The 14,365-nt window shown below is 45.7% G+C and overlaps 1 protein-coding gene across 3 annotated transcripts in view; it reads left to right on the top strand.

The window, feature by feature from the left end:
* ADCK5 (aarF domain containing kinase 5) overlaps window positions 1-14,365 on the top strand; it is a 178,123-nt gene that overhangs the window by 23,762 nt on the left and 139,996 nt on the right. For 2 of the 3 annotated variants that reach the window (XM_063921062.1, XM_063921061.1), the window contains exons 4-5: window positions 4,022-4,097; window positions 4,608-4,808. In XM_063921062.1, the coding sequence (XP_063777132.1) occupies window positions 4,022-4,097; window positions 4,608-4,808 (277 nt within the window). The remainder of the gene's footprint in view (window positions 1-4,021; window positions 4,098-4,607; window positions 4,809-14,365) is intronic. The other variant, XM_063921063.1, reaches the window with a different exon arrangement.

Below are 14,365 nucleotides of genomic sequence, written 5' to 3'. Positions count from 1 at the left end.
AAATCATGAAATTTGTATTAAATAATATATTAAATCCCACTTTCATACATCAGGGCTCTGTTGCCTTAGGAATGGCCGTCCTGGAAAACGTGAGACTTGCGGTCTGTACGCAGTAAGCGATAAAGTAAACAATGTCACTCATTTATGACCCTTCCTGAGCGGCGTCGTGTACAATATCGCATAGTATGTACGCTGTATATGACAAGTGATGCGCGGCCCCGCAGGTTGTTAATGACCCTCGGTCTCGGCTGTACATGCAGCGCAATTTGGGCTCATCCATCCAAAGCTGTATGCTCCGGCCGTCCGCTAGCGATATCGCACAGTGTGTAGGCCCACTGTGAGGCGGGCCGGGAGGGGGACACACTAGGCGATGTCGCTCACCGAGCACAGTGTGTACCCACCTTAAGAGGAGCCACCTTGTTGCGAGGTCTACACATTAGTCAGTATGAAGAGCATAAACTTTCAGGACAACTTAAAAACAAAAGATCTTATTATCATAAGAGGCGGAGGGGACTGGTGGATGGAAAGTATAACTGGTCACTACATCTGTGCAACTAAAATGTACATGTTCTAAGGACAGAAGATAGGAATGTATTTGGGGGTTGAGGATGAAACCACATAAAAACTAAATAAAGTTCAAAATAAAACATTCTTCCCCTGTTAAAATCCCAGAGTGTCTGACTCCAATTGTCATCAGCATATTTCCACCTTCTCTGAAGGCTTCTCACCCATCCATCATCCCCCTACAGCTAGTTACTGCCATTCCCACCTTTTCTGATGGCTTCTTACCCATCCATCAACCCCCTACAGCAACTTACTGCCATTCCCACTTTCTCTGATGGCTTCTTACCCATCCATCATCCCCCTACAGCTAGTTACTGCCATTTCCATATTTTCTGATGGCTTCTTACCCATCCATCATCCCCCTACAGCTAGTTACTGCCATTCCCACTTTCTCTGACGGCTTCTTACCCATCCATCATCCCCCTACAGCTAGTTACTGCCATTCCCACTTTCTCTGATGGCTTCTTACCCATCCATCATCCCCCTTACAGCAAGTTACTGCCATTCCCACTTTCTCTGACGGCTTCTTACCCATCCATCATCCCCCTACAGCTAGTTACTGCCATTCCCACTTTCTCTGACAGCTTCCTACCCATCCATCATCCCCCTACAGCAAGTTACTAACACATCCAATTTCTTTGATGGCTTCTCACCCATCCATCATCTCCCTACAGCTATTTACTGCCATTCACACCTTCTGTGATGGCTTCTCACCAATCCATCATCCCCCTACAGCTAGTTACTGCCATTCCCATATTCTCTGACGGCTTATTACCCATCCTTCATCCTTCTATCATCCTGTTACAGCTAGGTACTGCCATTCCCACCTTCTCTAAGGCTTCTCACCCATCCATCATCCCCCTACAGCTGGTTACTGCCATTCCCACCTTCTCTGTGGTCTTCTCACCCATCCATCATCCTTCTATCATACTGCTACTGCTAGTTACTGCCATTCCCACCTTCTCTGATGGTTTCTCACCCACCCATGATCCCCCTACAGCTAGATACTGCCATTCCCACCTTCTCTGAGGCTTCTCACCCATCCATCATCCCCCCTACAGCTGGTTACTGCCATTCCCACCTTCTCTGATGGCTTCTCACCCATCCGTCATCACCCTACAGCTAGTTACTGCCATTCCCACCTTCTCTAAGTCTTCTCACCCATCCATCATCCCCCTACAGCAAGTTACTGCCATTCCCATCTTCTCTGAGGCTTCTCACCCATCCATCATCCCCGTACAGCTGGTTACTGCCGTTCCCACCTTCTCTGATGGCTTCTCACCCATCCATCATCCCCCTACAGCTAGTTACTGCCATTTCCACCTTCTCTGATGGTTTCTCACCCACCCATAATCCCCCTACAGCTTGTTACTGCCATTCCCACCTTCTCTGAGGCTTCTCATTCATCCATCATCCCCCTACAGCTAGTTACTACCATTCTCACCTTCTCTGATGGCTTTTCACTCATCCGTCATCCCCCTACAGCTGGTTACTGTCATTCCCACCTTCTCTGAGGCTTCTCACCCATCCACCATCCCCTTGCAGCAAGTTACTGCCATTCCCATCTTCTCTGGTTGCCTCTCATCCATCCATCCATCCATCCATCCATCCATCATCCCCCTACAGCTAGGTACTGCCATTCCCACCTGCTCTGATGGCTTCTCACCCATCCATTATCCCCCTACAGCTAGTTACTGCCATTCCCACCATCTGAGGCTTCTCACTCATCCATCATATTTCTATCATCACCCTTGCAGCAAGTTACTGCAATTTCCACCTTCTCTGAGGCTTCTCACCCATCCGTCATCCCCCTACAGCTAGTTACTGCCATTCCCACCATCTGAGGCTTCTCACTCATCCACCATCTTTCTATCATCACCCTTGAAGCAAGTTACTGCTACTCCCACCTTCTCTGATTGCTTCTCATCCATTCATCATCCCCCTACAGCTAGTTACTGCCATTCCCACCATCTGATGCTTCTAACTCATCCATCATCTTTCTATAATCACCCTTGCAGCAAGTTACTGCCATTCCCACCTTTTTTGAGGCTTCTCACCCATCCACCATACGCCTACAGCAAGTTACTGCCATTTCCATATTCTCTAGTGGCCTCTCATCCATCCATCCTCCCCCTACAGCTAGTTACTGCCATTCCCAACTTCTCTGATGGCTTTTCATCCATCCATCATCCCCCTACAGCTAGTTACTGCCATTCCCACCTTCTCTGATGGCTTCTCACCCATCCGTCATCTTCTACAGCTAGTTACCGCCATCCCCTTCCCCCTCTGAAGCTTCTCACTCATCTGTAACCTTTCTATCATCACCCTTGCAGCAACTTACTGCCATTTCCGCCTTCTCTGTGGCTTTTCACCGATCCATCATCCCACTACAGCAAGTGACTGCCATTCCCACCTTCTCTGAGGCTACTCACCCATCCCTCATCCCCCTACAGCTAGTTACTGCCATTCCCACCATCTGAGGCTTCTCACTCATCAATCATCTCTCTATAATCACCCTTGCAGCAAGTTACTGCCATTCCCACCCTCTGAAGCTTCTCACTCATCCGTAACCATTCTATCATCATCCTTGCAGCAAGTTACTGCCGTTCCCACCTTCTCTGAGGCTTCTCACCCATCCGTCATCCTCCTACAGCAAGTTACTGCCATTCCCACCTTCTCTGATGGCTTCTCATCCATCCATGATTCCCCCTACAGATAGTTACTGCCATTCTCACCTTCTCTGATGGCTTCTCATCCATCCATGATCCCCCTACAGCTAGTTGCTGTCATTCCCTCCTTCTCTGAGGCTTCTCACCCACCCCTCATCCCCCTACGGCTAGTTACTGCCATTCCCACCCTCTGAAGCTTCTCACTCATCCGTAACCTTTCTATCATCATCCTTGCAGCAAGTTACTGCCGTTCCCACCTTCTCTGAGGCTTCTCACCCATCCATCATTCCCCTACAGTAAGTTACTGCCATTCCCACCTTCTCTGATGGCTTCTCATCCATCCATGATCCCCCTACAGATAGTTACTGCCATTCTCACCTTCTCTGATGGCTTCTCACCCATCCATCATCCCCCTACAGCTAGTTACCGCCATTTCTCATCTGCCCTCCTTGGGTGTTGTACAGTTGTGGGGGCCATTAATGTCACCACTTGTGTTGTTTCTGTGCCTTTCTGAGGAGAGGCACAGAGTTGCGTCACTCCAGTAAGACCTTAGTGTAATAATGGGAGAGAGGGATCACTCCCTAAGCTTGGTTCCTGATATAACCCTCCTCAGGCTATTGCGCATAGATTCTGAGGGTTTGTGTGTAGCAATGCGCCAGTTACTGCTCTACCCCTCCTGCCTCATATTGTTTACACAGAGGACCTGTGGTTTTGGCACTGGTGGGAAGTATAAGGTAATGCAGCGCCCCAGCCTCCATCCTCTTTCTCATCCCCTGTTTGTGGCGCAGGTCTCTGAAGATTGCCTCACAGATTTCCATGGACTACTGGTGGACGAGAAATGTGACTCTGCGGAAAACGGATGAGGTGAGTGCGACATCGGACGTTATCAAACCTCTGCATCCCGGAGGCATTAATCGGCTGATGTCAATTCATCTGTGAGAGGATTGTGCCGCAACCTGTACTAGACCAGTATTACCAATAATATCATCGTATTATATCACGGCACCATCTTATTCCCTTTACACCACATTCCTCGTTGCCACCCTTCGCCAGCCAACTGGAGGGCAAACAGGCATTCGCTCACAGCAGCAATTCTGTAATATCCAGCAGGCGGCCTGCCCGTCCTATTGCGCCCCAGAGGCGGCTGCTGGTCCCGTCACACACAGCTGCCAGTCTGCTGGTCCAGTCATAGATTTCAGCGACTACTTGCCATTGCAGAAGAATGCAGTAGTACATCTATCCTGTCCTGGTTTATGCCCTCACACACACACACACACACACACACACACACACACACACACACACACACACACACACACACACGTGTCAGAGAAGAGGTAATTGAATCTGGTCTCTTTCTCCATCTTGCGGTAGAACAGTCCTCTGCATCAGGCCGTTATGTCCCAGTGCCACCAGCGGACGGCAGACAGACTGGTGGATGGTGCTTTGCTGAATGGAGGTCTCTACATTAAACTTGGGCAAGGACTCTGCACCTTCAACCACCTGCTTCCACCAGAATATATAAAAACTCTACGTGTTCTTGAGGACCAGGCTCTTCCGCGGAGAACCAATGAGGTAAGGACATGGCCAAGAACGTGGCAATTACAGGTTCATGCCAAAAAATGCAAAATCATGCACTTGGTTCTCGGATACCCAAAGGCTAAATGTAGTATTAATGGCACTATACTGGAAACTACTGAGGAGGAAAGGGATCTAGGAGTCCCTATTTCAGGTGACATAAAGTATAAATATAGTATTAATGGCTCTATACTGGGAACTACTGAGGAGGAAAGGGATTTAGGAGTCACTATCTCAGGTGACATAAAGGATAAATATAGTATTAATGGCACTATACTGGAACTACTGAGGAGGAAAGGGATCTAGGAGTCACTATCTCAGGTGACATAAAGTATAAATATAGTATTAATGGCACACTATACTGGAAACTACTGAGGAGGAAAGGGATCTAGGAGTCACTATTTCAGGTGACATAAAGGATAAATATAGTAATAATGGCACTATACTGGAAACTACTGAGGAGGAAAGGGATCTAGGAGTCACTATTTCAGGTGACATAAAGGATAAATATAGTATTAATGGCACTATACTGGGAACTACTGAGGAGGAAAGGGATCTAGGAGTCACTATTTCAGGTGACATAAAGGATAAATATAGTAATAATGGCACTATACTGGAAACTACTGAGGAGGAAAGGGATCTAGGAGTCACTATTTCAGGTGACATAAAGGATAAATATAGTATTAATGGCACTATACTGGGAACTACTGAGGAGGAAAGGGATCTAGGAGTCACTATTTCAGGTGACATAAAGGATAAATATAGTATTAATGGCACTATACTGGGAGCTACTGAGGAGGAAAGGGATCTAGGAGTCACTATTTCAGGTGACATAAAGGATAAATATAGTATTAATGTCACTATACTGGAAACTACTGAGGAGGAAAGGGATCTAGGAGTCACTATTTCAGGTGACATAAAGGATAAATATAGTATTAATGGCACTATACTGGGAGCTACTGAGGAGGAAAGGGATCTAGGAGTCACTATTTCAGGTGACATAAAGGATAAATATAGTATTAACAGCACTATACTGGAAACTACTGAGGAGGAAAGGGATCTAGGAGTCACTATTTCAGGTGACCTAAAGGATAAATATAGTATTAACAGCACTATACTGGGAACTACTGAGGAGGAAAGGGATCTAGGAGTCAGTATCTCAGGTGACATAAAGGCTAAATATAGTATTAATGGCACTATACTGGAAACTACTGAGGAGGAAAGGGATCTAGGAGTCACTATCTCAGGTGACATAAAGGATAAATATAGTAGTAATGGCACTATACTGGAAACTACTGAGGAGGAAAGGGATCTAGGAGTCACTATTTCAGGTGACATAAAGGATAAATATAGTATTAATGGCACTATACTGGAAACTACTGAGGAGGAAAGGGATCTAGGAGTCACTATCTCAGGTGACATAAAGGATAAATATAGTAGTAATGGCACTATACTGGAAACTACTGAGGAGGAAAGGGATCTAGGAGTCACTATTTCAGGTGACATAAAGGATAAATATAGTATTAATGGTACTATACTGGAAACTACTGAGGAGGAAAGGGATCTAGGAGTCACTATCTCAGGTGACATAAAGGATAAATATAGTATTAATGGCGCTATACTGGAAACTACTGAGGAGGAAAGGGATCTAGGAGTCACTATTTCAGGTGACATAAAGGATAAATATAGTATTAATGACACTCTACTGGGGACTACTGAGGAGGAAAGGGATCTAGGAGTCACTATCTCAGGTGACATAAAGGATAAATATAGTATTAATGGCGCTATACTGGGAACTACTGAGGAGGAAAGTGATCTAGGAGTCACTATCTCAGGTGACATAAAGGATAAATATAGTATTAATGACACTCTACTGGGGACTACTGAGGAGGAAAGGGATCTAGGAGTCACTATCTCAGGTGACATAAAGGATAAATATAGTATTAATGGCACTATACTGGAAACTACTGAGGAGGAAAGGGATCTAGGAGTCACTATCTAAGGTGACATAAAGGATAAATATAGTATTAATGGCGCTATACTGGAAACTACTGAGGAGGAAAGGTATCTAGGAGTCACTATTTCAGGTGACATAAAGGATAAATATAGTATTAATGGCGCTATACTGGAAACTACTGAGGAGGAAAGGGATCTAGGAGTCACTATTTCAGGTGACATAAAGGATAAATATAGTATTAATGACACTACTGGGGACTACTGAGGAGGAAAGGGATCTAGGAGTCACTATCTCAGGTGACATAAAGGATAAATATAGTATTAATGGCGCTATACTGGAAACTACTGAGGAGGAAAGGTATCTAGGAGTCACTATTTCAGGTGACATAAAGGATAAATATAGTATTAATGGCGCTATACTGGAAACTACTGAGGAGGAAAGGGATCTAGGAGTCACTATTTCAGGTGACATAAAGGATAAATATAGTATTAATGGCACTATACTGGTAGATACTGAGGAGGAAAGGGATCTAGGAGTCACTATCTCAGGTGACATAAAGGATGAATATAGTATTAATGGCACTATACTGGAGACTGCTGAGGAGGAAAGGGATCTAGGAGTCACTATTTCAGGTGACATAAAGGATAAATATAGTAGTAATGGCGCTATACTGGGAACTACTGAGGAGGAAAGGGATCTAGGAGTCACTATCTAAGGTGACATAAAGGATAAATATAGTAGTAATGGCGCTATACTGGGAACTACTGAGGAGGAAAGGGATCTAGGAGTCACTATCTAAGGTGACATAAAGGATAAATATAGTATTAATGGCACTATACTGGGTACTACTGAGGAGGAAAGGGATCTAGGAGTCACTATTTCAGGTGACATAAAGGATAAATATAGTATTAATGTCACTATACTGGGAACTACTGAGGAGGAAAGGGATCTAGGAGTCACTATCTCAGGTGACATAAAGGATAAATATAGTATTAATGGCACTATACTGGGGACTACTGAGGAGGAAAGGGATCTAGGAGTCACTATTTCAGGTGACATAAAGGATAAATATAGTATTAATGGCACTATACTGGAAACTACTGAGGAGGAAAGGGATCTAGGAGTCACTATTTCAGGTGACATAAAGGATAAATATAGTATTAATGGCACTATGCTGGAACTACTGAAGAGGAAAGGGATCTAGGAGTCACTATTTCAGGTGACATAAAGGATAAATATAGTATTAATGGCACTATCCTGGAAACTACTGAGGAGGAAAGGGATCTAGGAGTCACTATCTCAGGTGACATAAAGGATACATATAGTATTAATGGCTCTATACTGGAAACTACTGAGGAGGAAAGGGATCTAGGAGTCACTATCTCAGGTGACATAAAGGCTAAATATAGTATTAATGGCACTATACTGGAAACTACTGAGGAGGAAAGGGATCTAGGAGTCACTATCTCAGGTGACATAAAGGATACATATAGTATTAATGGCTCTATACTGGAAACTACTGAGGAGGAAAGGGATCTAGGAGTCACTATCTCAGGTGACATAAAGGCTAAATATAGTATTAATGGCACTATACTGGAAACTACTGAGGAGGAAAGGGATCTAGGAGTCACTATCTCAGGTGACATAAAGGATACATATAGTATTAATGGCTCTATACTGGAACTACTGAGGAGGAAAGGGATCTAGGAGTCACTATTTCAGGTGACATAAAGGATACATATAGTATTAATGGCTCTATACTGGAACTACTGAGGAGGAAAGGGATCTAGGAGTCACTATCTCAGGTGACATAAAGGCTAAATATAGTATTAATGGCACTATACTGGAAACTACTGAGGAGGAAAGGGATCTAGGAGTCACTATCTCAGGTGACAAAGGATAAATATAGTATTAATGACGCTATACTGGAAACTACTGAGGAGGAAAGGGATCTAGGAGTCACTATCTCAGGTGACAAAGGATAAATATAGTATTAATGGCGCTATACTGGAAACTACTGAGGAGGAAAGGGATCTAGGAGTCACTATTTCAGGTGACATAAAGGATAAATATAGTATTAATGGCGCTATACTGGAGACTACTAAGGAGGAAAGGGATCTAGGAGTCACTATTTCAGGTGACATAAAGGCAGGTAAGCAATGTAACACAGCAATGAGGATGGCTAGTCAGATGCTTGGTGCATTGGGAGAGGAATCAGCAGCAGAGAGAAGTAATAACGCCACTGTATAGGTCATTGGTGCGGCCTCCTCTAGAATACTGTGTCCAGTTCTGGAGGCCATATCTCCAGTTGGATATAAATACATTAGAGACTGTACAGAGAAGGGCAACTAAAATGCTGCATGGCCGACATCACACAACTTACTTGGACAGACTAAGAAAATAGGATTTTGGTTACCTACCGTTAAATCCTTTTCTTGTAGTCCGTAGAGGATGCTGGGGTCCACATTAGTACCATGGGGTATAGACTGGTCCACCAGGAGCCATTGGCACTTTAAGAGTTTGAGAGTGTGGGCTGGCTTCTCCCTCTATGCCCCTCCCACCAGACTCAGTCTAGAAACTGTGCCCGAGGAGGCGACATACTTCGAGAGAAGGATTATACACAGATAGTGGTGAGATTCATACCAGCTCACACATACAAGGCACGTCAAGTCAACTAGCTTGAACCACTCAGCAACAGCTGAAACATTACTTACCAAGTAACAAAGCAGTACTCAACTAAAACGAAGTTGTACTGAACCAAACAACATTTGCAGGAGAACAAAGCGCTGGGCGGGTGCCCAGCATCCTCTACGGACTACGATAAAAGGATTTACCGGTAGGTAACCAAAATCCTATTTTCTCTTACATCCTAGAGGATACTGGGGTCCATATTAGTACCATGGGGATGTACCAAAGCTCCCAGAACGGGAGGGAGAACTCTGAGGCTCCTGCAGAACTGATTGACTGACTGAACTTCAGATCATCGGAGGCCAAAGTATCGAACTTGTAAAACTTTGCAAAAGTGTTCGACCCAGACCAAGTTGCAGCTCGGCAAAGTTGCACTGCCGAGACACCCCGGGCAGCCGCCCAGGAAGACCCCACCTTACGAGTAGAGTGGGCCTTAACAGATTTTGGACACTGCAGCCCTGCCGTAGAATAAGCGTGCTGGATAGTGAACCTAATCCAGCGAGAAATAGTCTGCTTAGAAGCAGGACACCCAATTTTCTTGGGATCATAGAGGACAAACAGAGAGTCCGACTTTCTGTGACGAGAAGTTCTATTCACATATATCTTCAGAGCCCTTACGACATCCAAGGACTTTGATGTAATTGAGGAGTCAGTAGCCACTGGCACCACAATAGGTTGGTTGATATGAAATGCCGACACAACCTTCGGAAGAAACTGCTGACGAGTCCGGAGCTCAGCTCTATCTTCGTGGAAGATCAAGTAAGGACTTTTACAGGATAAAGCCCCCAGCTTGGACACACGTCTAGCAGAAGGCAAGGCCAACAAAGTGACCACCTTCTATGTAAGAAATTTGACCTCTGCCTTCTGTAGAGGTTCAAACCAATCCGACTGGAGGAACTCCAACACCACGTTAAGGTCCCAAGGTGCCGTAGGCGGTACAAAGGGAGGTTGGATATGCAGAACTCCCTTCAAAAAGGTCTGAACCTCATGGAGGGCAGCTAATTGTTTCTGAAAGAAAATGGATAGGGCTGAAATCTGGACCTTCACAGAACCCAAACTCAGGCCCATATCCACTCCTGCTTGCTGGAAGAGGAGGAAACGTCCCAGTTGAAACTCCACCGTAGGAATCTTTTTGGACTCACACCAAGAGACATTTCTTCCAAATACAATGGTAATGTTTAGACGTTACCCCTTTCCTAGCCTGTATGAGGGTAGGAATAACCTTCTTTGGAATGCCCTTCCGAGCAAGAATCAGGCGCTCAACTTCCATGCCGTCAAACGTAGCCGCGGTAAATCTTGATAGAACGGTCCGCATAACGGTATGGTCCGCATACCAAGCCAGTCTGGGGCAATGAGGATCGCTTGAACCCTTGTTCTCCTTATGAGCTTTAGGATTCTTGGGATGAGTGGGAGTGGTGGAAACACGTACACTGACTGGAACACCCACGGAGACACTAGGGCGTCCACTGCCACTGCCTATGGGTCCCTTGACCTGCAACAATAACGTCAAAGCTTCTTGTTGAGACGAGAGGCCATCATGTCTATTTGGGGTAAACCCCAAAGGTCTGTTATTTCCTTTAACACCTCCGGATGGAGTCCCCACTCTCCTGGATGGAGATCGTGTCTGCTGAGGAAGTCTGCTTCCCAGTTGTCTACTTCCGGAATGAAGATGGCTGACGGCGCTAACGCGTGCTCTTCTGTCCAGAGGAGTATTCTTGTCACCTCTGACATTGCCGCTTTGCTCTTCGTTCCTCCTTGTCGGTTTATGTAAGCCACTGCTGTTACGTTGTCCGACTGCACTTGAATGGCCCGATTTCTCAGAAGAGGGGCCGCCTGAAGAAGACTGTTGTAGACGGCTCTTTGTTCCAGGATGTTGATGGCCAGGCTTGACCACCGTCCTTCGAAAGGTTACTCCTTGAGTGACTGCTCCCCAGCCCCGGAGGCTTGCAACCGTGGTTAGAAGGACCCAGCCCTGAATCCCGAACCTGCATTCCTCCAGTAGGTGAGGCAATTGGAGCCACCAGAGGAGTGAAATCCTGGCCTTTGGCGACAGACAAATTCTCTGGTGCATGTGGAGGTGAGATCCCGACCACTTGTCCAGGAGATCCAGTTGGAAGGTCCGAGCGTGGAACCTCTCTGTGACCGGACGGTCCCGTCCCCAGTACACAGAATGGATGCTTAGATCACACGGGACCTGACCACATAGGGGATTCCTGCTTACCATCAGTAACCGCCTATTACTGACTCCAGCCACTGCGCAGTGGGTGGGTTTATGCTGCCACCACCAAACTCCTAACCTGCCGTGGCGTTTGGAACCACGGTTCTGCTCTATATGTGCCGACACGCTGCCTTACCACACCTGTGTGGTGTTGACGAATCCCCACTAGTCACTGACTAGGCCTCTACCGGTAGCTGGCGGAAGGTGGAACTTGGAGACGCTGGTTCACCCTGGACAGTCGGTGAACGGGGCTAGGTTTCGCATAGCCCTGTAGGTCATAATATGACGCGGTCGTCTTTAGGCAGAAGATCTTTATTTGCCCAAATACAGCCTTCAAAAAGGCTCAGCAATACAGCAAGATGTTACAGCATAAAGTAGTTGGTATAATACACTCTGGATGCTCGCAGGCCCCCTTTTTATGTCAATTTTCCACACAGTACCACAGGGGGGGGGGGGGGGGAGTAAGCCCTCCCCGTCTTCTCCAACCAATCAGGTTATCGCACATAATATAAATAAATACAAGTTGCATTCCAAAAGAGATAAGAATTGGATAAAGCACATTCCTGCTCCTCTTCATATATAACCAAACCAGTGGCTTTCCCAAACACAATCTGATTATCCTCTTCCTGTCTCTTTCACAAATGTAAATATAACTTGCATTTCAATTGCATTCACCCTCTCACACATAGACAACGTTCTTATACTGTAAATTACACATAATCTGCATCACACATAATGCAGCCTAAGAAATGTTACATCAAACTGTTGTTACACGAAACCCACTAGTTTGCATTCATAAAACACAATCTGATTTAGCAGCTTCTTGTGTCTCCATGCAAAACCAGTTCACACAATATTCAGAGAAGACAGCAACAAATCCTCTCACCTGCATGTGTCTATAAAGTTACACAGAGACACATCTCAATCTCAAAGAAATGGCTTGTCCATACACCCCTTTCCAGGTGCCAGGGTCATCAGCATCTCAATTCCTAGGTGAGAAGCTTCCAAGCCATTTGTCCTCAAACGTAAATGCATTTTATACCAACACAGCTTACACATTCCTTCTAAGTGCTGGCATTTGCTGCAATGTAAATGTGCAATCCTACAACTGTGCCTAGAGCATTAACTATAACATGGTGAAAACACAATATTAAACATAAATACCCGGTGCCTAGAGCATTACATATAACATGGGGAAAACACAGTATTACACATAAATACCCGGTGCCTAGAGCATTACATATAACATGGGGAAAACACAGTATTACACATAAATACCCGGTGCCTAGAGCATTACATATAACATGGGGAAAACACAGTATTACACATAAATACCCGGTGCCTAGAGCATTACATATAACATGGGGAAAACACAGTATTAAACATAAATACCCGGTGCCTAGAGCATTACATATAACATGGTGAAAACACAATATTAAACATAAATACCCGGTGCCTAGAGCATTACATATAACATGGGGAAAACACAGTATTAAACATAAATACCCGGTGCCTAGAGCATTACATATAACATGGGGAAAACACAGTATTAAACATAAATACCCGGTGCCTAGAGCATTACATATAACATGGGGAAAACACAGTATTAAACATAAATACCCGATGCCTAGCACCCACACTACATTTAAAGATGGCGCCTAGCACCAGTGCACAGTTTAAAAGTGGCGCCAAGCGCCCATTGTCCTCCTAATGGCGCCGGGCACTGAGGGTTAACCCCTTCAGTGCCTCGGCCGCCATTAACCATGTGGCTGAGGGCTCTCTCCGGCCACACTCCCATACTGGAGAGCCTCATAAGAGGCCACCATCTTTCCCAATAGGCGAATGCATTGATAAACCAACACCCGGGCTGGCTTCAGGACATCCCGGACCATAGCTTGTATCACCAACGCATTCTCCTGTGGAAGAAACAGCCGCTGCACTTCCGTATCCAGGATCATTCCCAGAAATGACTACCTCTGGGTTGGTTCCAAATGTGACTTTAGAAGGTTCAGAATCCACCCGTGACTCTGGAGCAGTCGCGTTGTGAGAACATTGGACTGCCGCAGCCTCTCCTTGGACGATGCCTTTATCAGGAGGTCGTCCAGATGAGGAATGATGTTGACACCCTGCTTGCGGAGTAGTATCATCATTTCCGCCATCACCTTGGTAAACACCTTTGGTGCTGTGGAGAGGCCGAATGGCAAGGCCTGAACTGGAAATGATAGTCCAGCAATGCGAAGCGGAGATGAGCCTGATGCGGCAGCCAGATCGGAATGTGGAGGTACGCATCCTTGATATCCAGGGATACCAGGAATTCTCCCTCTTCCAGATCTGATATCACCGCCCTGAGAGACTCCATCTTGAACTTGAACTCCTTTAGAAGGGGGTTCAGTGATTTTAGGTTCAGAATGGGCCTGACCGAACCATCCGGTTTCTGTACCACGAAAAGATTCGAATAGTAACCTTTGTTCAGCACGTGAGGTGGTACTGGCACAATGACCTGTGCCTCCACCAGCTTTTGGACAGTGTCTTGTAGCACCGAGTTGGTAAGCCTGACTTGAAAAAGCGATGAGAAGGGAGACTTTGAAATTCCAGCCTGTATCCCTGAGACACAATATCTACCACCCAGGGATCCAGGCCGGACGATACCCAGAGATGGCTGAAGTGTCCGAGTCTCGCTCCCACTGGCCC

The sequence above is a fragment of the Pseudophryne corroboree genome, chromosome 5, assembly GCF_028390025.1.
Source record: "Pseudophryne corroboree isolate aPseCor3 chromosome 5, aPseCor3.hap2, whole genome shotgun sequence".
Lineage (NCBI taxonomy): Eukaryota > Metazoa > Chordata > Amphibia > Anura > Myobatrachidae > Pseudophryne > Pseudophryne corroboree.
The sequence above is the reverse complement of the archived record's forward strand: the minus strand, read 5'-3'. Positions and strand labels throughout refer to the sequence as shown.